The 26,220-nt window shown below is 43.7% G+C and overlaps 2 protein-coding genes across 3 annotated transcripts in view; one reads left to right on the plus strand and one right to left on the minus strand.

Moving 5' to 3' along the window:
- Positions 1-26,220, minus strand: part of LOC139930186 (CD209 antigen-like protein D) — a 202,084-nt gene that overhangs the window by 111,784 nt on the left and 64,080 nt on the right. The window lies entirely within an intron of this gene.
- The window catches only part of LOC139921368 (inactive rhomboid protein 2-like), a 35,025-nt gene continuing 10,162 nt past the window's right edge, over positions 1,358-26,220 (plus strand). Inside the window, exons 1-15 of one of the 2 annotated variants that reach the window (XM_071911575.2) lie at positions 1,358-1,468; positions 7,115-7,294; positions 13,439-13,600; positions 16,749-16,900; positions 17,374-17,557; positions 19,339-19,560; positions 20,168-20,296; positions 21,192-21,298; positions 21,919-22,137; positions 23,003-23,114; positions 23,719-23,793; positions 24,500-24,661; positions 25,313-25,398; positions 25,839-25,902; positions 26,100-26,194. In XM_071911575.2, coding sequence (XP_071767676.1) covers positions 13,451-13,600; positions 16,749-16,900; positions 17,374-17,557; positions 19,339-19,560; positions 20,168-20,296; positions 21,192-21,298; positions 21,919-22,137; positions 23,003-23,114; positions 23,719-23,793; positions 24,500-24,661; positions 25,313-25,398; positions 25,839-25,902; positions 26,100-26,194 — 1,757 coding nt within the window. In that variant the 5' untranslated portion in view covers positions 1,358-1,468; positions 7,115-7,294; positions 13,439-13,450. The remainder of the gene's footprint in view (positions 1,469-7,114; positions 7,295-13,438; positions 13,601-16,748; positions 16,901-17,373; positions 17,558-19,338; positions 19,561-20,167; positions 20,297-21,191; positions 21,299-21,918; positions 22,138-23,002; positions 23,115-23,718; positions 23,794-24,499; positions 24,662-25,312; positions 25,399-25,838; positions 25,903-26,099; positions 26,195-26,220) is intronic. The other variant, XM_078282193.1, reaches the window with a different exon arrangement.

Genomic DNA, 26,220 nt, shown 5'->3' on the forward strand with positions numbered 1-26,220 from the left:
ACATGTTATTCAGTGTGATGTCCAAGTGAGTGTGGGAACCCTGGATATATTTCCTTGATTTATAGTGATTTTAAACAAATGTGATTTTCTGTAATGATTGTAATGGTTGGTAAATAATTTGCCAGTCAGATTCTATTAATAAAAGGTTAAAATAATCAATGTGTTTTCAGTTCATGTGTCTTGAGCCACTAGATGGCCAGCTGGAATCGATGATAAAACTGCTCCCCAAGATCACTTCCCTAACCAGCGTTCTTTAATTGATGCATTTTCTTCAGGCCACTAGCCAAACTGTTCCTAAAATAGATGTGCATTAGACCACAGGCCCTCATCTGATTAAATTTTTACTTTGTTTACTTTCCTGACTATTGTTGGAGATCTTTTAATTTAGAGCAGCCTACATTGGTGGGGGGATAACAGTGTAAACTAGAGAATTAGACATTTCTTTTGGATTTCCTCAGGCCATCTACTGCTTTAGGCTATACATTAATGCATTTGGAACAAGCAGTTATTTTACCAAATAATGACAGGGAATGTGCAAATTATTCAAAATAGTTTATTCAGGCTGAGGCATAAGTATGTATTCATATCAGTGAAGCTCAGCAGGGAGGCAGTGAATGGCACCTGAACTCAGTTTACCACCTTCTGAAGATGAGATGAGACTAATGATCAACGTGGAGGAAAGTGGGCTGTTAGTCCAGTAATAAGATACAGCAAAGAAAAACAGAATATAAATAGGAACATAGCAAAATGACGGTTATATAAGCATACACAACCTACAATATCAGCACTAGAGCATGCTAAGTAGAAATGTATTAAGAGGATGTTCAAAATAGCTGCAGTAGTAGGCTACTTATTGAAGAAAAACGAATGAAAAAGTTCTGTATGAGAATATACCAAAAGCAATACAATATGTGCAAAAGGCTATTAAGATGCCATTTGTGGAATAATTTAACCCCCTTTTTGAGCTAAACCTAGTCTTTATAGACTCAAGTCTTAATTGTAGGGCTAAATAGCATCAAACTGATAGAAGGTGCATGGTAATAAAATGTAAACCAACACAACTTTTAAAATACAATTATTGTAGGCTTCTTATGGCCTATGGGTCAAACCTACGGACTAAACAGGAAGTGGGCATGGGCATCAAGACATTTTCATAATGGCGTTAATCATTGACTAAACACAACTGGGCTCCATAGTTTTTGTGAAGCACACCGGGCCAGGCGGAGGGGTTGGACCGGACTACCACTGCTCCTCTGCGGGTCAGGTAGGTCGTTAACTCCGCCTCCTCCTCCTCCTCCTCCGCCTCCTCCTCCTCCTCCTCCTCCTCCTCCTCTGAGGAGCTGCAGTCAAGGATGTTGGAGGAGAAAAAGAGGGAAGTAGTGAGCAACGCACTGGAGAGTACATTACTGTAGCCTGTCGGACCGAAATATCTGCCGTTAATGAACCGTAACCGAGTTAGCTCTTGGAGGTGAGTGGCATGACGTTAAGCCTTTTCTAACGTTACTTTCATTTTTTTGTAACGCTAATGTAATTAAAAGTGAGCGTAGTGTTTGGGTCAACGGTCATTATCGAGTTTTTAAAATGGAGACAAACTAAAGTGAAATGGCTTCAAATGATATGCAGATACTGTGGTAAAGCGGTGTTTGAGTAAAGGTCTGGACTTCAGCCTAAGCTTGGAAAAGGACAAATAATAATGTAATGGCATTTTTACTGTTAGCTCGCAACGTTTCCATACAGACGAGCCGCTGAAAGCATGCTCCAGCAAGCCCTTTGTTGTTCCGCCCGCCGGGAGAAATACCAATATTCATCGCAAAGTTATAATATTTTCCAACTCTATTATCTTTTGTAAACTTAATTATATTAATCAATTTCCTGACAATCTCATTCAGTGTCTCATACACCCCTCCCATTTTTTTTCAAAAGAATGTGGGAGGGAGTGTTGACAACATGTGGTGCGTTTTAATTTCAATTTTGGATTTCAATCAGGAATCTACTGTAACGGACTTTCTGCGTTCCCAATAGACAGAAATGAGAAGTTCAAGTTCTTGTGTACGTTCTTAAATTGAATTATATGTATATATTTAAGCCTAGCGGTTCGCAAAATAGGGTCCGGGTACCTCCAGAGGTCACTGAGCGGGTTCCAATGGGACTCCAATGAAGTTTCATTTCACTACGTAGAAGTTAGCACAGTGACAAAATGTATAACAATGCCTGTTGTGTTCGTGTTCCCTGTCCCTGCTGTTACCTCTCCACCTACTGCAGACAGTTACATAAGTCTGCACTACATTATATCTGCCAGCTCTTCTCAGATGGTGTTTCTCACGTTGAAATCTTATCAAATGAGAGTCTGTGGTCTAATTTATCTCTTGAGCTCTAGGCATGAAAAAGTTTGGCAACTGCTGCGTTAGCCAACTCATTACAGTAATGGACTCTTGACAGTTAATTTCTAAATAGTGTAGACTGTCAGTCAGTGAAAATCTAGGTCAGCATTTCTAGTCCTGCATAGCCGCAACATTTTCTCCTCTCCTTGCCAATTCCGCAGATCTTGTGAATGGTATTTTTTTTTTTTTATGAGATGACTAGAAGCAAATTCAAAGTGGAAGAGCAGGCTGTTATTCCACACACCCGCATGAAGGTCAACATGAGAGAACATGGGAGACATTTACTAACAAGTCACTCATTGTCAGTCAAAGCCAACTCTTGTGTGAGATAATTGGATCACGTGAGACTGTGTACAAAGGCAGTATTACTGTAACTCTCTGGCCCTGTCAGTGACATTTCAGCGCCCTTTCAGTAACTGCTTTAAGATGACAATCATAGCATAATAATGAGCAATTATGTTGTTTCCCTGATGAAAAATCACTTTAATATTCCTAAAGGGACTTCTAAAGTGTCTGTGGTACTTAATGTTTTATAGTGACCTTTTCATACTTTATGGTATTTTATATTGCCTAGGGAGTTTCTGTCATAACCCATATAGGGATTTACAGTTTTGCTGTGATATTTGCATACTACTCCTCTACTTTATTGTAGGATGTGTAAGAGGTGTTTATTAGTTTACAGGAGGTTAAATATTTTAGCTGAAACAGAAACGGTCTCTATATTCCCTCTACTGGTAGGGCCTATAAACCAATTCCAGTGCTATGCTAGATTGATACAAACTCAATTACTACATTCTTTCATTGCCATGAAAGCAAGTTCCTGTATGGTCTGATCTATGGTCTGCATACAGCAAGAAGCAGGGAATGGAGAATTAGTGTATGGTGCTTGCATTCCACTGAATTTCCACTGAAGAAGAGGAAGTGCATTCTATGTAAGCACAGGAAGCTGTATTTATGTAATGCACCCGGCTCTGACCCACACAGCACCTGCCTCTGCACGGTTGAACTGGCATGTCTGTTGCACCACCAGCGCACCTGCCGCTGAGCTAACGGGCCGTGTCAACGAGAGCCGTGACCCAGAGCAAATCAGAAAGTTCACATCGTGCGGCTACACGGAAACACCAGTCGAGCCAAAGGGCCGTGCTTCGCCGTAACTGGCAAAAGAGACACTTTCTGGATTTAAACAAGAACACACAGGGTTCATCTTGGGAAGCCCGGTCTCCTCAATGCCCACAGAGCTGTTTGTTTTTCCAGCTGGATTCACTGGATTCAAACAGCTGCAGTTTTGATGGGCCTCTCCAGTGGTTCTCAAAGTAGGCTCTAGTGATCTCCAGGGGTCCTTGACGGGTTTCCAGGCTGTCCTCAGAAAACTGTGGAGCGGTTTAATTGCAGTGTTGCTTCATTTTGCTGACTGACAGAAGGTATCAGAGTGTTTATTCTGATCAAAGTGTTCAGTCTCTTCACTGCTAGCTCCCCACCAACAGTGGGCCAGACCTGCATTTCTGCTTTGATAATTTCTAACAACAAAAATCTTGTCCATCTAATTTGATATGAAAAAGTTTAGAAAGCCCTGGGCTAGTCTGCTCGCCTTCACTTCCAGTCTTCTCTCACAGAGTGTGAGAATCAGGCTTCCTTCCTGGGGCTTTCCTTTCATGATTTTTATCTGTCCTCAGCTGCCGCGCTGCAACACGCCCAGAAAGTGTTGTGCTCCTCTCCTCTCACGTAGCAACCTACTTCAGTGTCAGGAGTATTAAAGCGGCCGGCCAGGCTGCAGGGATTCATTCCTGCACCGCCATGCCAACCCTCATTCCACACTGCCTGATGCATCATCTCAGAGGATTTGATGGTACGCGCAGGAAACGCTCTGCAAGCCGAAGTCTCATAAACCTTAAAAGGATCTTTAGGGGATGCTTTGGTTTTTCTACAGAAGCGCCTAATTGTTCCGAGAGCAGTTTGCGGTGACCTTTTACGTTCACTGTGCCGTCTAAAAAGCTCTTTTTCTTCTGTGTTTCTCGAGCGTTGTTCCAGGAGGGGACAAAATGTCATTACTCATATTCTGTCTGGCTGTGCAGTTCTGTGTGTCAGAGAGAGAGAGAGAGAGTAGGCCGCTGTGTCTTTCTCAGCTCCAACAGCCAGGCTGGGTCAGTTGACAGGGATTTCTCCGCCAAAACCTTTAAGAAGTTAGCTATTTTGGGTGGCACAATGTTACACATGCACACATGCATGCACAGACATGTCGTAGCGCCCATGACAAACTGAAAAACCTGACAGACTTTGTATCTGAGCAGCAATCTTACATTCCACCTCTTGTTTGGTGTGTGGTAATATGTATGAATCAGATATTTAGGTCACATCTTGAGGATTGCGAGGGACTCTCTTGGACCGGGAGCGAGGCTTTTGCAGTGACATTTGCAATAGTAGCTTCTTGCTGTGCAGGTTTGGGCATGTAGGCTCTTGGAAAATAGTGCTGTGCGTTTTAAGCTGTCTCTGGAATGGTTGGGTACTTCCCTGAAAGTGAGGTTGATGCACGAATGTATCACAAGATCTCTCGGTAGAGAACTTAAGTAACTGTTTTCTAGTGGCTTTCATCTGGAATGACTGAGTTGCTTGAGGCGTGAAAATGTGGCGCTATTTTCAGCCAAAGAAGCGTAATTGGACATCATCATCGTCATGAGATTTTGTGGTTGGAAGTAGAGTGAGGGGGCAGTTTCTTTGCAGTTTCGGTTGCTCCACTGTGTCTGCTCAGTCATGCTCACAGTTTGTACTCTACTCGCAGATCATCAGTGCTGATCAAACAACACGTCATCCACCTTTTGAAATCCTCTGGTGATGTATGAAATTTATCGCCATTTCAAAGCTGCCATAAAAGATGCATAGATTGGTACAGATTCACAACACATTTCTATGTAAACTTTACACTCACCGGCCACTTCATTAGGTACACCTTACTAATACTGGGTAGGTATCAGCTTTCAGCTCAGTGTCAACCGGCTACCAAAGTGACATCCGCCTCAAGGTTGGACGTGTTGCATTCTGAGATGCTGCTCTGCTCACCACAGTTGTAAAGAGGTTATCTGAGTTACTGTTGCCTTTCTATCAGCTCAAACCAGTCTGGCCATTCTCCTCTGACCTCTGCCATCAACAAGGCGTTTTCGCCCAGAGAACTGCCGCTCACTGGATATTTTCTCTTTTTCAGACCATTCTCTGAGATGGTTGTGCGTGAAAATCCCAGTAGATCAGCAGTTTCTGAATTACTCAAACCAGCCCGTCTGGCACCAACAACCATGCCACGTTCAAAGTCACTTAAATCACCTTTCTTCCCCATTCTGATGCTTGGTTTGAACTTCAGCAGATCGTCTTGACCATGTCTACATGCCTAAATGCATTGAGTTGCTGCCACGTGATTGGCTGATTAGATATTTGTGTTAACAAGCAGTTGAACAGATGTACCTAATGAAGTGGCCGGTGAGTGTATATAATGCTGCTACTGCAAAAGCTTGTTTTAAAGCAGCCTCTTCATCCTCAAGTCAACTTGCCGATTTTTGCGTCCAAAGCTCTAGGCGCGCTCGCTGACCGCTGTCTCACCTATGGCCCTTTCACACTAAATACTATCTGGTCCATCATTTCCAGCATGGAAGTGTCAACAGTCCAGTTTGTTGAAATGGATAGGCTGGATTAGTAGAACTCATCAGGTTCTCTAACATGGGAATAGTCAAACTAACTTGAATTCCATACAGAGTTGTGCTTTGTTTAAATACAGATGTGGGACACACAAAGTTTGGGAATGAACGATGAATTCATAGCCCAGTATGAAATAGCGGATGGTTTAGTGCCTTCATACACTGCTCACACCAGAGGGATACATTATTACATCTTTGTCATCTCCTCATCTCCTCTGACTCACACTGTCAGTGTGGGAAAGTCCCACATACAAATTGGTTGTCCACACACTTACTGACTGTGCCAGACATGAAATCAGTGTGAGGACATTATGTGAAGACGGTCCACTTTTTGCACATCATTTGTCCTCTCAGTCCAGTGCTGCCATGCCGTCTCCTGTGTCACTGCAGCTTTTAGTGAAATAATTACAATGCCCACCATTATTCACCTCCTGTTCCCCCTCGCTCCAATATCTTCATAATCTTAATCGCACTATTTTTATGAAGGCATGTGAGTAATGTGTGAAATTAGCTTTGAGTTTAGATAGCACTCTGTGTCCGTGCAGAAATGTGGCCATTCTGTTGTTTTTTGAGCACACAATTAAAAAGATAATTATGCATGAATACCTGTCATATAGGATGATAAGACTTTGTAGCCTATGGCTTGCTCTGCCCCCCTACTAAGTTAAGAATGTATTTCTTAATTAAAAAAAAAAAGAATGGATGACATTAATAAAAAATAAGGTTAGATGAATTGAATGGAGAACTTTTTAATAAAGAAGTTGCCATTCAAAGCGAGAAGCAGTGTCTTGTGCTAATTTTAAGTCCCCCACCCTTAGGCTGCATTCTCTGTTGAATTTAAATATATTACCTAAACATTTCAATATACAATTAACATAAAATTGACACAATTGTAGGCAGACAGAAAAAATTAATAGCCTACATTGCCTGGAGAGTTAAAGGAGAGCAGAGCTCTACTAAGCAGACCCTTGCTGATGTCCTTTGATTTCACACTGAGCACTTTGGGGTTCACCCATAAACATTCTTACGGTTTTGTGTATCTCTCCTTTCTAGGATCTACTCGGGAAGATGTATATAGAACTTGGCGGATGGTCATAAGAGGAGGTGATGAGGCAATCATCTGACGGCCAGTTCCTCATTTGGCCTCCAAGAATTTCGGAATAATACCCAACAGCAGATCAACAGCAACGGCATCGGCCGCAACAGCAGTCTTTTCTGCTGTGGAAACACACAGTAAGATGATAGACTCTCAAAATGTCTAGCAATTCAATAGGATTGTGTACCAATATTACACTGACAAGCAGGTTGTTGTGCAACATTGTGTAAATGTTGCCCTTCACAATGCAAAAAGCCAAGTGACACCAAGTGACATATTGTGTGATAACCTACTGATTTAAGGTCACTGTTGCTTTTATAATGTGGTTATTGTATATCTGTATATTAATTTGGTTTAGATACAGACTTGTCAAACACAACCTCAATAATTATTTTAACACATTTTTTAATCAGATCCTGTTATCACCAGTGTCCATAGTAACATGCAGCTGCTAGTTAGTGGGCCTACGCAACCTTGCATCAGTTTGCAAGAGCAAGCGTGCGGTAAGGCGTGTCTGACACTCGCCGCCTCAAATTCGCAAACATTTGAAAATTAGAAATCAGAAGTGGGTGACAAATTTTTTCCCAAGCATTTGGCACCAAATAATCATTATTTTGCCTCCATAGTAATATAACCCTGTGCATATTGATAGGTTTTGAGTGGAATACATTTGGGCCAAATGATAAATGAAACCCTTTCTCATTACTTACCTACAGTATATACAGTACATGGGGGGCCTGTGTATTGATTAGGATTATTCATTATTGTCTGCCTTCATCAAATTCAAACCCTGGGGCTGCTGCCTTATAAAGCTGTAAGGAAACCGAACCCTCATACCTCCGGGCCATGGTCCAGCCCTACAGATCAGCCAGTCACTTCTGACCACTTGGTCAGAAGTAGTCTCTTTAAGAAATATCCCACTGATCCCCACTCCCACATCTTCCTCCTCTACTTGCTTGAATTTCCTCAGATCTTGTAAAAAAAAAAATCCCTGTCTACCTCTGTCTTTGGCTCTCATTGTTTCTTTTCTTTTCCTGGCACTTCTCTATTGCATGAGCATTCTGTGGTCACAGGACTATTGTCAGGGCACTATGACTCCGACTCTTGTAGTTGTTACTCTTGGTTGCTTGCAATGTAATAATAGGAATTGAAGCTTTCTCAACTGCCGCACACTTCGTAAATCGCTCTGGATAACGGTGTCAGGTAAATGGCTAAAATGTAAAAGTAGGAAAATGGCTTAACTTGGCACTCATAAAACCACAAATTGGTTAGGCTCACTATTTTAACAGCTCAGTAGGCAGCAACAACAGGCATTATTGGCGTGGAGGCGCGCAGTGTGATTTCCCCTGGCTCAGATGTGAGAAGAGATGCCTAAAATACACAGTGTGAGCGAAAGTTTGAATGCTTTCGAATAGAGCGTGTTTGATGTCTCAAACTGTGTGTTTTACACAAAGAGGGTATGAAGCGTTAGCTGTATCTTAGTCTCCCTGGCAGAAACATGTGTACCACCACAAACTACTCTAATAATTTGTTGTAATAAGATGACTGGTCTTGGCGTATTTAATCAATACAATTTGTTGACAACTGGATTTCATATATTGTCAAAGGACAAGTACAGTTAAGCTCATGTAATGTAAATGTAGTGAAGTCTGCTCAGCCATCCTCATTTTACATGCTGGTCTAGTGCTGCCTCTGCCTTTTCTCAGTTGAGTGTGCTTGGCCCAAACGCAGCAGGTCAACTGCGTGACCGAAAATGAAACATGATAACGCCCTCACACCCCTTCTTGTGGGTTATGTATGGTGTTGGTAAGCCAGAGGCTATTTGTTCTGAGTGTATCTGTAGCCTGTTAGCTGTGTCGGCTACCAAACCCTGACAGCTCTGAGTGAGCGAGTGTATTTCTGCCCGTCTCCAGGCTGAAGAGGTGCTAGCAGCGCCGACCTCCTGGTGCATCAGGCAAGCAGGAGTATACACAAACACACCGACACACACCCGGGGCCAGGCCTCTCAGGGGGGAAGATGGTGAACCATGGTGACACACTCTTCAGAGGATCACATGAACCATGGTGACACACTCTTCAGAGGAACACATGACGGCACCGAACACAAGGGGTGGAGGTGGCTAATTTGCACACACAAAGTCCCAGTGCTGCAACACTGATTAGTGGTCAAACATGGAGCGTGCTAGATGAGCCAGTGACTTATTGGACCCCAGAGAGGCAAAGACATGCAGGGACACTTGTGGGGAAATGGCGGTTTTCCATGTCACTTGATGAGATTAACGATGGATGATGTCACTCTGGACATGCCTCACTCACTGGGAGATGTGACTGGAATGAGTGAGTTGACTACTGCCTTGAGATTTGGTTTCTGCCCCATGTTATCCATTTGCTACTGAAGCGCAACTGGGACATAACATATGTAGCTGCCCCTGAAACCCATTTGTCATTTTTAGCTTTTTTTTTTTAGCTATTATAATGTTGTTAATACATGAGACAGTACGCAGACAGTTAATGATCAGGAATGTTCAGTGTTTATGAAGCAAACATGCCCTTATGCTATGAGGTTACTTGCTGACTTGCTACCACTTCCAGACATGGCTAATGTTAAGTCAGCATCTTTAGCTAGGCAGCACACAAACAAAACCTTGAAAATCCCTTTAGAATTCGAAAGCTGTTGTTTCATGGGGGGCTGAGGATGATGCACGTTGGTGTTATGCAGAAATTGATCCCTGAGGAAAACCCTATACCATTCGTTCTCAAGGTCTTCTACCTGTTGTCGGTGTTGACAGTCTGTAAAAAAAAAAAAAAGGTCTAATTTAAGTGTCATTTACTAACTTGCCTTTTGTAGGGGGAAGCCTTTTACTCATCAACAGCATGATGATCATTTTGGGGAACACTGCTCTGGTGATGTAGCTAATCACACTAAAATTGTACTGAATTAGCTCAGCGGAATAAGACTTAGCCCACTATAACGTAGTCTTACTCAGAGTGAGGTCATACAGACTTATACACACATACACACACACACACATGAGAGTGAGTTGACTGGGATCATCACTATACTCTATATCCTGCTGTGTGTGTGTGTGTGTGTGTGTGTGTGGGGTGGGGTGGGGTGGGGTTCTTAGAAAACATGCCTTTTTTCTTTGAAGAATATATCTTCATGTATCGGTAAATGCTAGTTAAAAGCTATTGTGGCCAGTGTGTTTTTTCTGGTCCTTGCTTAGTGCCTATAGGTTCCTATCAGTCTGTGTTATCATCCCTCTCGAGACTACCAAAACAAAACAATCTCTAATCCATTTGCTTTCCTATGTGGCTCCTAACAACAGTCAGTCCACATTGATATACTGTGGTCAGCAGCAGTCTGTCTGCCACTTGAGCACTCTGTCCATTAGCCAAATTCCTGGCTATTTCATTATCAGAGTGGGTGGGTGTGTGCAACGGACCCGCGGGAGCACATCAGAGCCTCCTCCCCCGATCCACTATTCCGCTAAACCACAGGCTAGATTGCCAATAGCCGCTCTCCGCCCCGAGAGGACGGAATCAGGCTTCAGGCCCAGGCTTGAAATGTTTACCACACTTGATTGAAAGCACTATTGTAAAGTATATCCTTGATGAATCACCTCTCTTGGCAAAAAGAAACGCTGTTCTGGGGGGGGGGGGGCAAAGTGAGTGACACGGACAATAAGTAAACCCCTGTCCAGCCCTGTCTTGGCCCTGTAGTGGAAACTAGGCTATCGACTGAGCTGGTGTCAAATTTCTGTGCTGCTGCCATTCCTGCTGCTGACACCCGCGGCCTTAACATTGATTTTATAAACCGCAACTCCAGAACAACCCCAAGGCTTCAGGACCGTGACGATATAATGGACGCGTGGGCCGATCTTGTGAAACTATAGGTATAACGCTGCAGCGCCTTCGGTCCTTGTGGAAAATACTCACAGTAATGCTATGAAAGGTACTGAGCTCCGAGAATAGAATAGACTGGCTGGTCGTTGCCCTGCTGTTGACTGTGATCGGTAAAGACTGGAAGAAGGAAATATGTTAGCTTGGCAACATTGTTCCGTCCCTGAGCCGAGAGACCGGTAATGAGAATACAGTAACTGTCCTATTAGATCAACTCTACTGAAAAGACTGAGAGTGTGGGTTATGTCATTTGTTTTGTCTGGAGTGTGTGTGCAATGCATGCATGTGTTGTAGTTCAGTTAAGATGATGTCTTGCTTGTGAACTGTCTCTTTGTTGAGGCGGTGTGATACAAAGCCCTGATATGAGTCAGTCTACTGGTACTTTGATGATGACATGCGTTTTAATAGTTGAGTCAGCATTATATTTTAGGCATTTAGCTGATGCTCTCATCCACAGCGACTTCTGATGAATGCAACAGTAGAATAAGCTTGTGCAACCAGTAGTAAGGAGTGTCAGGCTGATGACAGTGCAAGCATAGGACCAAGATATGGATTACTCACCACCAAGAGGATGCATGATGATTTGAGACTAGTATTGATCGATCTGGTGTCACTCTGAAGTATTGAACAGCTGGTGCGGTGAGGTGCTATCAGTCTAAGTATGCATATTGGGTACTGTAGTTCTCATTCCTGATCTTCAGTTTGCTAATAGTTAGCTAGTTAGTCACATGTCCTATGACTAACTATTCCCCTAAATTCCCCTAAATTATTTTAAAGTCTCTGGGTTAGGCACTGCACTCGCAACTAATCACACAACTAATACACTTGATTATTAGAGGGCTATTGGCAGTGATGGAAATTAACGATTGTTGATTTTATTTTGTATTCACAGTGAGTCACTTTGGGAAAGAGCATCCTCTAAAAGCCTGAAGTGTAAAAGGAGATGTATTAAATGCCATACTGCTTAAATCAATGACCTGGGCCCTGTGTAGCTGTATAGCTAGACAAGGTTGCTATCCTCAACATAACATCATTCCTCATCTAAGTGAAAGCCGAGCCTTTTAAGGATCACTTAAGAAATCGCCTGTAAAGGTAATCAAAAATCAAGTAAGTTGGCAAGGATTTGTGATTTTTTTTATTTATTTATGTTTTCAACTGGATTGTCTTGGAAGGGAACCAGCCGCTGCTGCTGTTTGTTTAAAAGGGCCTGTTTGTTTGGATAGACGGTCAGTGGTTTCCTCTTTTAGTTATTGTTTGGGTTGTAGAGGAGAGGGAAGGGTCTGCACCCATTGGTCACGACTAACATGTAGCATAGACAGACTTTACCCATGAACACTTTGCTTTCTACAGCCTAGCGCTGTGTGCCGTAGGGTTTAGTTTAGCCTTGTATCTTATTGCTTGTGAATGAGATGAGGATTAAGCTTGTGGTCAAATGGTATTTCCACCGTGCCCCAGTGACCCAGGCCACATATAGGCCTGGGTCACATACATGTAGCAGGGCTGGTGAGTTCATGTTCGGCTTTGTAATTCTCTGTGACGCTTCTCACACAGTTGGGTGATTACTAATTTGTCTGTCACAAAACACTAAATGGTGTGGCAACCTATACAAAAAATATCCAACAGTAATCCTACAGCTCTTATAGGATTACTGCAGAAAAATATTATGAGATTATTATAGAATAGAATATTAACATTTATAATCCCATAAGGCTTGTAAAATACATTTTCATGAGGGGAAAAGGGGGAAAGTACTTTAACTTGATGTCTAGAAATCCTGGATTATAAAAGATTGGGAGTGAAATACCTTGACGTTTTGAGTTTTTCATCGCATCTACTACATATGTTCTTCTTTGTAGAAGTAGTCTTCACTTGCAGCCCAACCACTTCTGCTTTGGCCTGATGTGTTTAATGTGAATTACAGAATATCGTTAATTTTTGCTATGAGGTATATAGATAAATCTCTCCATGGAAGCCCTTTCTAAAACAAGTAGTTATTGAATATGAGAACACAGCAGACACAGATTCACCAGGAAGGGTGTGGGACAGGACATTTCCTCCATATCCGCAGCATTGGAGGTCATTGTGTTATTACTGGATTTACATCTTATAATGCATAAATGTGTTTTTTAAAGCTTTTTTTTTATTCAACAAAGATAGGGAAATGTAGACTTCTTGACTGGATGAGTATTTGTCATAAACTGTATATTTCTTAAATGTTTGCTATAGCAAAAGCAGACAGACGGCAACACTGCTTTTTCCTAACAGGAAACAGGGCTCTCTTGCTACCTGTAGACTTCCTGTAACCTTCTTTTGTGCGCTAAAAATAAACCATAAATGACTGTTAATCATTTTAATTAATTCGATTTTCTCATCTCCAGAACTCTGACAGGATGGCGTCACGGGAGGGGGAGGAGCCGCCTCCCAACGGCAGCCAATCGGACAGCCGCCTGAAGAGCAAGAAGCCGCCCAGCCTGGTCATAGCCATCCCTCCCCCCGAGGACCAGCGAGAGACGACCACCGCCCACGACCCTCCCAAACAGGTAGCCTGACCCTTTTTCACCCTCTGGCCTCCGGATGTGTCATCACACTGACTCTCCGCTTCCACTTCTAGCGCTGCTGCGAATATGCCTCATCATGCTGACTGGGCCCTCGCTTGCAGAGTGGTTTCCCATGGGTGTGTTAATTCAAAGTTTGGCAAGATAGAGAACCTCAGGCTTCAATCTCTATGACAACAGCATTTATTGTCATTTATTATTAATTCACGGTAAGAATAGTTAATCACAGACATCCAACCTCCTGAAGAGCAATGGGAAATAGTCTTTCTGCAACCTCTTTTTGTCACAAAATGGTGACAATAAATAAATCCTCTTTCCTTTTTAAACTGGTATGCTGATCGCTACCTTGACCCTTATATCATCCCTTTGTTAAAAAGATAATTCTTGGCCTTTGTTCAGAAAGAGGGAACCATCAAGAAAGACATGGCAATCTTTTCTTTCACCCCTCCAAGGATATCGAATCGCTGTTGTTTTGTGTCCTTTCTAGGAAACATGATTTGATTCCTTAGGGGATGCAAATGAAAACAATCCACAGTAGAGTGAAAGTTTGGAAGCGATCCTAGGCAGGGTTTCAACCCAGGGGGCGAACATGATTCAGGCACCCGCCTTTTCAACCGGATCAATCCAAGTTCCTCATATAAAAAACATTAACTTTGTGAGGTTTTTTAAGAAGTTGAAAATAAGGAACTGAAGTCCGAGCCTAAAATAGCGCCTCAAAAACAGAATGCATGGAGTTTAGCATGTGAACTTGTGAACTTTAATATATACAAAGAAATGTACAGTATACTGGTCAATGTCATATCGACAGACACACTGCTACAGGGTACATTTTCATGAAACTGATACTCCACAATTTAAACACACATCACACATGTTATCAATGAACATATCAATAGACGGTGCTGCTGGCAAGATGCATCCCTTTCTACTCGTACCACGGCACCAAAAGAGTTGAAAGCCTGTTAAGAGGGTAGCATGCTCTCTCCTCTGTCCCCCTATACGTGTCACTTGCTTGGGCAGGGTGGCATTTGGGACAGCTGCCTAGCATTTTGTGGGCACAAGGCCATACATTTCCCCCCTGCGGGCCCCATGCTCAGACTACAAACAGTGGCATTTCAGCTACACGGTAGTCAAAGTAGTCAAAGTTTTATTGAGTGTGGTAGAGTTTGACTCTAGTAAATAGTCAGATATAGCACAAACAATCCCAGGCACGTACTGGAGCTCTGTCAATACAAAAGAGTAAAGAAGAAGCAGAAATATGGCGTACACACAGGCTACTAACTGTGGTGTTTCCACTGCATAGGCACATTTAAATACTAATTAGCGTGGCTCAGCTCGACCATTGCCAGGGAGCAGATTTTATCCTACATACATCAAGTAATCTGCTAAATATTATAATTATATGTGCATTTGTAGGCATGTGCCTCTGTCACTAGTCATTTAATTTCCCTTTTTTGCTATCTTTAATGCCTAAATTACCAGCAAGGGATTCTAGCCAGACAATTCTCTCACTAGACTGAGAGAGAGTGCAAACCAGACCATTCAGGTATGTGACGGTAATGAGCCCAGTCACATTATTCTTATCCTGCTAGGATTACAATGCACCATCACAACCAGTGTCCCAGCAGTGTATAAATAGACACATAGCATCATTAAAATACCACAGGAAAAAAAAAAAAAGGAAAATACTTTCAACTCCAGCCTGTAGCGAATGCAGCACAGAAAGTGGACAGTGGGAACAATGCACAGTAGTCACGTTTATTTCAAGTGAACTGAATAGAATTGAATGGAATAAAACAGTATTTTTGGTTTCAGTAGTTGCCTATTGTACCGGACAACTCTTGTTCTCATTGGGCCTGTTGGACAGCACAACCTTCTGGAGGTTTGCTCTAAACTGAGTGGTTATTTAGCTGAAATGAACTGCTCCATCAGGCTTGAAGCTTTCCCACAACCACCGCTTGTCAAAAGTCATCACCATAAACTAGGAGGGAATCTGCTGTGTGTGTGTGTGTGTGTGTATATGTGTGTGTCTACTTTGCTTCCTCTTCATACTCACATGCAAATCATTTGTGTGCGTACTTTTTTTTTGGTATTACCCATTTTTTGTGTGCATACTTAATTATTCATAATTGTATGCGTGGGTGTGTGTGGAGAGAGAGTGATTCCACCGAGCACAGGCTCCCCACCTTCAGAAAAAAGCCAAAAAGCCATTCATTAAGATGATTTACTGATGCCCCAGAAAGTGTCACTTGACGATATCACAGATTAATGTTGCTCTCTTCTGTCAAGCTTGGTGAGAGACTCATGTGCACAAAATTTCTATATGTGAATTCTATTTTAGGGTGGATTTTCCCCGCTAAAGCCCCCATGGTGGCGGGCAGGCAGTCACAGTACCCCCGGACCCTCTGCTGGCTTAACCACAGTCTGAACATATGGCTCACTTAGAGCTCGCTTAGAGCCCCATTAACTCTCAGAATGACAAGGCAATTAGCCCCGCCGACTGCAGAGTCACTGCAGGCTCAGATAATGGACTCTCAGTGGAGCCACTGCACCTTGCATAATGGAATAAGACAACTGGCTACGATTCCTTAGCCTGCAGGTTACAATAAACCGCATGTACAAGCAGGTGTGTAAGGGAACAAGGAGAGGTGTTGCTTTGAATTGTCCTTTCAGCAACACCCGTCGGTATAAAATATTGACTGAACACGATCACGTCAATGTTAAATGTATACATTATCCAAATAGTACTGTCATTTGTTACTGGGTTTTAAAGAGTCTCACCATTGACCTGGAGTTCTGTAGCTATTACAGTAATTACCTAATTAGTTACTTTGGTAGTCTTATAATTGGGTAGTAATTTCTTCTGTTATGTTCTGCCAAGCCTTTGTGTTCATTTCTGAGTTTCCGAGGGTCCTGCAATAATTAATCCTTTTTTATTCTGCTTATTCTCCGTAGCATAACCCGATAAATTACTGTAATAGTCTTATAATTATAAAGTCATTTCTTTTTTTCTCCCCCGACTCGATTCTGCGTCTGCCTCTAGATGCCTGTAACAGTCCTGCAGTTGCGTTATCAAGCTACAAGTTCCTGTAATTACTGTACAGTACAGTGACTTCTTTTCTCCTCTGCTCAGCCGCTCCTTCCATCTCTGAAGAAAAGTGTGAGCGGGCAGGCGGCCAGTCCCGTGACGGAGAGCGTCAGCGGAGCCGGGGACGGGAGCTTCTCCGCCCGGGATAGGAGGGCAAAGTTTGGGAGACAAACTTCACTCTCACAGAGCATCCGCAGGTAAGACAGAGTGCAGTTTTGTGTGCACAGGCATGTTTCTGTTTTTGTTCATGCATGTATGTGTATCTGTGTGTGCGCATTTGTGTGTTTGTGTGTGCTGAGATGATTTGAGGATAGAGGTAAGAATTGCAACGCGAGTGATGTGTGTGGGTGTATATTACCCTCTGCCTGCTGCAGTGGTCAATCAGTAACCCTGATATTGACTTTTCTGGCTTCAAGGTATAAATCCTAAACCTCTGTGAGAAATATCATCTAACTAGTTTCCTGACAAGTAGTGTACACTTCATTCAGTTTAAAAAAAACATGTGTAACCACCTTGATACTTTATATCAAGTGCTTATATTTATCAATCTATATCACTTTATCCACTGCTAAAATAAATTCCCAATGTTAATCTCTCACGTCTGGCTGGTCCCATGAATTTATTGACGTGAAAGCATCTGCCTCTCCTCTCTCTCTCTCTCTCCTTCAAGGGGTACGGCCCAGTGGTTCGGGGTGGGGGAAGACTGCGAGACCAAGCAGCAGGCATGGCAGAGGAAGAGCCTGCGCCACTGCAGCCAGCGCTACGGCAAGCTCAAGCCCCAGTACAGAGAGCCTGAGATGGCCACCAGCATAGACCAGGGCCTGGACTCACCAGCCACACACAAGATGCCCAAGGTATGCTGTCCCGCTATCACCTACACACAGTAATCCAGCTAATAGTTCATATCCCGATTAAGGTTTTATTCAGCATAAGCTGTTTATAAGCGTCTTCGTATCCTGATTCCAAATATTCCTGTATGCAAAAATAGACCAAAATATTAGAAAGAAAAAAGTTAGATAAGACACACTGTATGTCCTGGTCAATTGACTGAAAGAGCCTTGCACCACAATGAGTAGCATTTTCTACGCATATTAACCATGAAATGTCCAGATTGTCACCTGTGCATAGTAAGATGTACATGTGCAGAAACATTGATCGTTAATATGCACATTTACATTTTTCACACAGACTGCAGCATACATAGCATATGTGACTTCCTCAATCAGGTGATTGTGGGCAATGTAACAATGTGATTGTGGACAAAACTGGCCCAAATAGTTATCAATAAAATGATCGTGCGTGGTCATGCTCGTGTACATGTTATCATTGAATGTCACATATCTCAAAAGATAGCCAAGCTAGGCTGCCCAGACTGCTGTCATTTAGACTAGAATTAGATTAAATCTCACATGAGGAGATACCAAACATATTTGCTCACTTCTGCCATTTAGACGACCTTTAACCTACATTTAATGACCAAGGTATGACTGCATGAAAGAAGCTCATGGTGCATCATTACTACTGTCTCAGATCTTGAGCCAGCATTTAAAATATAAGAACAAAGTCTTAACAGCATGGGATATGTAACACAACCTGTAAACAAATCTCGGTACAGTAACCTTAAATATGCAATTCCCATTTCATGCAGCATGTTTGCATATAAACATTTGAACAAACACTTTAGAGCTTGAATCTAACTTTGCGACGACAATAGCTTCAATATTGGTCAGTCATTTCAGTCCTTTCGCCCAAAACATCCGTTCCACAACCATGGAAACTTTCTCTTGTTTCCCCCCCATGCCACTTCATGACATTGAGAGACTTCTAGGGAAGGAGAGAAATAAAAGGAAAGAATAAGGAGATGGGAGGTTGTGAAGAAGTCTGCTGCGACAGAGTGAAATCTCTGTCTGGCATGAATAATGCAGAGGGTGGCATGGTGGCAGAAGTGGAGCATCTGCGCCCCAGCTGAATAAAGTCACTCCCTTCACTCCTCGACACACAGCTCTACCCGCCGTTTTGTCCTCTGTGCCGCGCTCTCTCTCTCTCTCTCTCTCTCTCTCTCTCTGCTTTTTTTTCTGTCTGTCTGGGGAGATAGAAAATATTTTCCCATCTTGCTATATTTTCTGTTTTCCTCCTCTCCTTCGTCTTGCGTTGCCTTACTTTCACCTTCTGCATTTCTCTCTCTGTATCTGTCTGCTGTTGTTCTCTGGAGGGCCACTGGTAAGAATTCACAACTAGCCGTTATTTTTTTCTTCTTCTCACATCTTGCACACACACACACACACACACACACACACACACACACACACACACACGTCAAGCATGTCTCTGTAGATGTGTCAGTGTCGTCATCTCAGCAGGGCTTAGAGTAGAGCTGTCATCTGTCTCTAATCAGTGTGAAGTTGTGCTGAGTGACTGATGTTTTCTCTCTTCTCTTCTGTTCACTACCTGTGAAATTTTCCTCTCGGAGGTGCAGTGGCAGTGAGCCGTAGCGAGGACGGTTGCATGTAAGATGTAGTGATTACGACAGTTGCTTTGAAGAAGATAACCGAGTTAATGCCGGAGTTAACGTTGTTGCTGTTGTCATGTTGTTTTTGTTCAGTTTGAGCATAATTAAATCTCTTGCTTCCCGTAGATTGTGGACCCCCTGGCGCGGGGACGAGCCTTCCGTTACCCGGACGATATGGACGGCCGCCCGCCCAGGACGCCCCACGCCACCCAGGGGGCGCCGGTCACCCCGGGGGTCACCTCCCTCTGCTCCTTCACCAGCCAGCGCTCCGGCTACAGCCGCTTCCCCCGACGCAAGAGGGAGTCCGTCGCCCGCATGAGCATCCGAGCCGCGTCCAACCTGCTGAGGGTGGGTGGAGTGTCGGGTGGAGCTCTCTCAGTGTGTGTGTGTGTGTGTGTGTGTGTGTGTGTGTGTGTGTGTGTGTGTGTGTGTGTGTGTGTGTGTGTTTGTTTGTGTTTGTTTGTGTGTGTCAGGGATCTTTTTGAGAAGTGTATTCCAGAAAGGGGAAGTCAGGTAATTTGATAAATTCTCTGGGGCATTCTCTCTAAGGGAATTTTACAAATGGGTCACTTAACAGGAATATACCAGAATTTCCAACTTGTTTCTCACATTCATTGCATTAGATGGTGGTTTTCTGGTGGTTGTTCTCTACAGCGAGTCCAACAATAGGGGAAACCAGACTGTGTTTTCTCCTTTACAAGATGAAAAACAACATTATCAAACCAGGAAGGAATAATATGTTTAAATCATCTCCAAGCGCTCCAACTTCAGTCAGGGAAAAGTCATGGAATGTGTGCATGTTTAGCCAAGATGCAAGTGCACGTGCATACTTGTACTGTTTTCTCTTTAATGTGTTTAACTTTACTTAGTTTTGATTAGAGCAGGACACAACTGCTGTAAGAAACACGTTTAATGTCCCTGTGTGTGTGTGTGTGTGTATGTGTGTGTGATCCAGGGTCGCAGCGGCTTGGTGGGCTCCCAGACAGGCCGCAGTTTCCCCAGGAGGAGCTTCGCCAGGCCCAGCTGGCTGGACGAAGACACCGTGGACTCGGCGGACACGTCCGAGTCGCTCTTCTTCAGCAAGGTCAGCAGCCGCTCTCTCTCTGTCCCCTCCATTTTTGCCTAGGCAGCGATTTCTCTCTTTTGCTTTGATTCCTTTTGGCTATATTTTCCCCCTTCTATCCCTTCTCTTTGCTTTGTAATTTATGCTGAGACGCTCCTCTACAGCCAGGTCAGCAGCAGATAACCTCTCTATCCTCGTGTCATCTATCACTTCCTCACTTCTCTCACAGTCCTTATCACCTCACCTCCCCTCTGCACCCCAGCCGGAGTCACATTGCAATTTGAAAGAATGCAAAATCTATTTGCGTTTGCAAGTCTGTCCAATTGCTATATGATTTTTTTTTTTTGTCCGTATATGTTTTTCCATATCACCCCATTGTCTTTGATAGTGAGTAGGCCAAGCCACAGAGTAGGCCAAGCCACAGGGATAGCTCTTTCTCTTTCACTCTTACTCACGTTCTTCCTCTCCATCACTCACGCAGATGAATAGATAGGTAATGATCAGGAAATGTCAGGCAGCTATTTTGGGTTCTTTCTCTGCACCTCTAACTCTGTGATACTCTGTGTTCTCTGTCCCTGATATGCGGAGCAGCAGGGGGAAACGATTGAGAGGAAGAGAGGGAAAGTTGAGGGGAAAAGAGCGATGGAGGAGGTGGATGATGGGGAAACGGATAAAGGGAGGCAATGATCAGTGTAGTGTTTTATTTTTGGTGATTTATTTTTGGGAGACTGGTGTGAATTGAGGACTAATAGAGATGGATGTCTTTGTGTTAAGAAAAGAGATGGTGATTTTTGGATTTTTGCAGATAACACTCAAAAGGGCCAATGGAGCCTATGCTAACTCACTACTGCTTTCCCCTTCTTTTCCTCCTGCCCCTCCTCTTCCTCGTACATCTCCATCGCCGCCTCTCTTCCAGCTGGACGCCCATGAGGAGTTGTACTCCATGGCCGATGATGTGTTCGAGTCTCCCCCCATGTCCGCTGCTTTTGCCCCCTGCGAGCCAGAGCAGCACTTCCCGAGCCTGTGAGTAAACGCACAACCACAAAGAGAATAGCTATGAAGATGGAGAGAGAGCTGACTTCCATCTATCTAGAGAGACATCAAACTGAATTCACTGAACCCCCCCCCCCCCCCCATAGTTCTCAATGCCTCCTGGTAAGAGTATTCAGTTATCATAATCTTTTCACTTGTATAGTTTTGGATTATGTGTCTTGGCATCAAAATTTTGCCCCTTGGAACAACATTTTGAAGCCAAGAAATATAATCCAAAACGTTTTTAGCTACGGGGTTTTGGGTCTGCCAGACAGTTATGAGGCTTAGCTGTTTGATGCCAGTAGAACCTTTGAATGGAGAATGTAACAACCCAGAGACAAAGAGGGAAACATAAACAAGTTGACTTTAACTCCTGGATCTATCTGTCAGGCTGACATACTTTTTTTTTTTATCGTTTTCTGGTCCTATTCATTTATTTGTCCCTAACCTGTTTCATGTTTATGCCATGTTCATTTGTTCACCTTCACTTTTTTTCTTCCTCTTATTCCCTCTATCTGCCTCCTTCCCTTCTTTTTCCCACTCTCTCTCTCCCATTCCCCTTGCCTCCCCCCTCCTCTATCCCATCTCCCTCCCTTCCTCCCTCCCCCCAGAAAGGACGTATCTCGAACACCCAGGACTCCGACGGCGGCGCCCGAAAAGAGCCATCCCCGCCGGGGCCGCCGCATCGCCTCCCAGGTCAAGCACTTCGCCTTCGACAAGCATAAGCGCCAGTACGGCATGGGCGTCGTGGGCAAGTGGCTGAACCGCCACTACCGGCGCAGCCTCAGCAGCAACGTGCAGAAACAGCTGGACGACTTCCACAGCCACAGGTGGGGAGCGAATAGAGGCACTCAGGGATTATACACACACACACGCTCAGATTAATTAGTGTAGAGCCGTGGAGGGCCGAGAGTCTGCAGGTTTTCATTCCAGCCAATCACTACAGCAACTGATTTCACTGATTAACACGCCTAAGCCAGAGAGGAGGAACTAATCAATGAAATCAGCTGCTGCAGTGATTGGCTGGAGTGAAAACCCGCAGACTCTCGGGTCACGCTGACACGCGGTTTGGGACCATTGCTTTAGAGCCCCCGATCGCCATGCTGCACACAATGTAAATAGGAATTGGTTTCTTCACATGTCCCTCTGAGGCACACACAGACTTGTGCATGTTCACCCAGAAAGGTCAGAGCGCAGCGGCGGCCAGGAGCAGGTAGGGATTCAATGTCCCGCTCAACAGGGAGCGACCCCATTAGCAATTGCGAGGAATGAACCGGTGACATTTCAATTACGATACAGTCTCTCTCAGCGGCAGGCCTCCCCGCCGTCGCCCATTAATCACCAGCATAGCTTGTCCGTAAGAGCGTAACGCATTAAGTACACTGCTATGCTCTGTTCCCCTGGCTTTACATGGGCATTCAAAGCAACTCCCGTTTCTCCATAAGCATTCTTCCATCTCGCAATCAGGGAATCGGCAGGGAATTTGGCCGCAGCACCAACGACACAGAAACAGTACATTAAAACGGCAGCAAATCGCAGCGTTAGATAAAAACACATCGTATATACATCACGGATCAATAACACATTTTTTCTCTGTAGCATGGTCTTTGCTTTTGATCCCTGGACTGACCGTATGTAAGGACCAAACATGGGTTTTACTTGTTTTCCACTGAGGTTCTCTGCTGTGTTTCTCAGGCCCTACTTCACCTACTGGATCACCTTTGTCCATATAGTCATCACCCTGCTGGCCTGCTGCACCTATGGCTTTGCCCCCGTGGGGTTTGCCCAGCACTCTACTTCTGAACTGGTGAGTGAAACTTTGAGTTTCATTCCAAAATGAGATATCCACCATTTGAAAATGATTGCTTGCATGAAAGTAAAGCCCATTAAGGACCTTTACTTGCAAAATAGCTCTGTTCTTGAGGGTAGAATCATCTGCATTTTTGAAATATTGAGGTTTTATTCAAATGTTCTTCTTTGACACTCTCGGTTGCATTTCACGGTACACCAAGTGAATATAAACATCCCTTTTATCTGCAGTGCCAAAGTGGCTTCTGATTGCTTTTTGTGAAATGGATCTTGGAAACTTGATAAATACAAAGGGAGCCAAGAAGTGGAATCTAGTTAATTCTATTTGGATGCACTTAAAGATCTGCTCAGTGCAGACATGCTGTTCTTCTATTACTGAGTATGGCGCATATTAAATTTTGACACCATCTTGAAATTACATTTTTTATCCTAAAGAACCTAGCGCAATAAACAAAAAGTTGCACTTAAAAGACAAAAGTTGTCTAATTTTTTGGAGCTGGTGTCTCCTTCACTATCTGTTGGTACTTTTGACATATATATTATTTGTTATTATTTGTTTGGCTGTTCCACTGCCAACCGTGTCTCTCTGTCGCCCTCTGTAGGTGCTGAAGAACAAAGGCATCTATGAGAGCGTCAAGTACACCCAGCAGGAGAACTTCTGGATTGGTCCTAGCTCTGTGAGTCTGTTAGGAGTGTCAGTTGAGCTGCTGTATGAGACTGTGGCTTGTTGCTGATCTAACCAGATGGCCATTCACATCAGAGGTTTGATTCAATGCCTGAGTCCAAGTCCCTAAAAACCTAGATCACCGTATATCAGACCGTATTTGGGATTCCCGTACACAAGTTCAGTTTTTGAGCCTGATCAAAGCTCTAATTCAAGATTCTATAATAGATGTTTGAAGGATACCAGCTCTCTCTCCTACATTGGCACACAAATATCTGTGTGTGTGTGTGTGTGTGTTGGTGTTTTGTGTTATTACGCAAGAGATCTCATGGCCTTTTCCAGGATTAAACCTTCATTAGTTAAGGTCATTTGCTCAGAAATTCCACCCAGTGACTTTCTCACTTATTCACTTACTGTACTTAGATCGGTCACACTTACTCACTAAGCTGGGAACTTCCCCTCGGCCCTCACTGCTATATTGCTGACTCTTCGTGAGTTACAGTTAAAGTTACTTCCCGGAAAATGTCACGCCGTCATTTGTCCTTTCATAGCAGTTTTACACACACACACACACATATAACAGCAACACACAAAAACTCGAAGCCGAAAAACAAAACCGCAACCACTTCGATGTAAGGCCGGCTTCTCAGTTCCTCTTTTTACCAAGACGTGTGGGTTGCCAGGTTTGCCGTTTCATTGACTGTCCTCCCCCTTTTCAGGATGACCTGATCCACCTGGGGGCCAAGTTCTCGCCTTGCATCCGTCAGGACCGACAGGTAGTCAGTCTGATCCAGAGGGCCAAGGACCTGGAGAGAGAGTCCGGCTGCTGCGTTCAGAACGACAACTCCGGATGCGTGCAGACCCTCCGCTCCGACTGCTCCGTGTGTGGTTTACTCTCTACCTCGAGGCTTTAGTAGATTAGCTTCCTATTTTACACAAGCTTCTCATCAAACACACACAACGAATTGCAATTGGAAAAGTGGAAATGAAAAGAAATGCCTACCACAGTGACACAGTACTGGTGGCGTGGAGTGGAGCGCCTTCCAAAATGAGTTCCAAGTACAAAAGATAAACATTATGCACTTGAACACGCCTACAGCCACAGATACAGGCTACACATGCATGCAAAGATATAGGCATAAACATACACACATACGCACACAAACACATGCTTGCACGTGAGTGTTTAAAGCGTATAATCTTATTCACAACTGTTCACCAACACACATTCTTTACACACTCTCCCTTTAAAGCCTTTCAATTACCCTTTCTGTGGGCACACACACCAACACACACACACACACACACACATCTTAATCATTGTCAAGTGCAATGTCCCACGTAATTATACATCAAGGTATATCTACACACTGATGCACATGCTGTATATTGTTATGAGTTTATAAGATGCTGGCTATCTTTTAAGAAATGGAATACCATTTATCCCCGGATATATACATGGATTACTGTTCTGCTTATTTTGCCATTCCTTCATGACGTGTGTGTGTGTGTGTGTATGTGTGTGTGTGTAGGAGACGCTGGCCACCTTTATGAAATGGAACAATGAGAACGTGGACATCGTCAGATCCTCTGGCTCCGTCTGCCACCAGGACCCCAGGTACCGGCTCTGCTTCAGTAGTACTCCAATCCATCAGTTATAGAATTACATTACATGATACTGTATAGTGTTGCATTTCCACCTCTGCTTAGTAGTCCATTACACTGCAATACGGCCATCTTGGTTGGCAAAAACAGCCTTTTGCCATCAAGCGATATGTTTTTGTACTCGATCCACAGCCAGTTAAGTGTTCATGGCAGGGATGTGTCTGTTATTTCTGTACCAAATGACATGTAAAACACTGTCAAGAGACAAGAAGTGTCTTATTAGTGCCTATTAGTGTATTATTGTTTTAAAAGTGCTTATTAGGGATATAAAAGACAATTAATTGCCCGCACTGGCTTGTCAACTTGGGTGAAATTTTGTTAATGAAGTAAACATCAGTCACTCATTCATGAGCTTATGTTCCTTTGTCTCCCCGTGTTGCATGCTGGGACCAGAATGTGTGAAGAGCCCGCCTCTGCAGAGCCTCACACATGGCCTGATGACATCACCCAGTGGCCGGTGAGGAAACGCTGCTACTAATTTGGAAATTTAATTAACGGGCTATGGTCCAATTCTTTTATTTGAATTTTAAAAAAAAACCTTTTCCACGCAAATTTTCCTCGGTCACCCTCTGTGTTGGAGGTCTAGGAAAGGAAAAAAGAGCAACTGTTTTCAGCGTACGCCTGCTTTATCCCTCCTCATCTGTCTTCCTGCAGGTGTGTACTTTCCCTCAGAAGTGGAACCACACAGGCTACAGGCACATAGACTGTAAAATCAAGGGACGGCCTTGCTGCATAGGAACCAAGGGCAGGTGAGAAACACCGTTGTGTATTGGCT

The sequence above is a fragment of the Centroberyx gerrardi genome, chromosome 3, assembly GCF_048128805.1.
Source record: "Centroberyx gerrardi isolate f3 chromosome 3, fCenGer3.hap1.cur.20231027, whole genome shotgun sequence".
NCBI lineage: Eukaryota > Metazoa > Chordata > Actinopteri > Beryciformes > Berycidae > Centroberyx > Centroberyx gerrardi.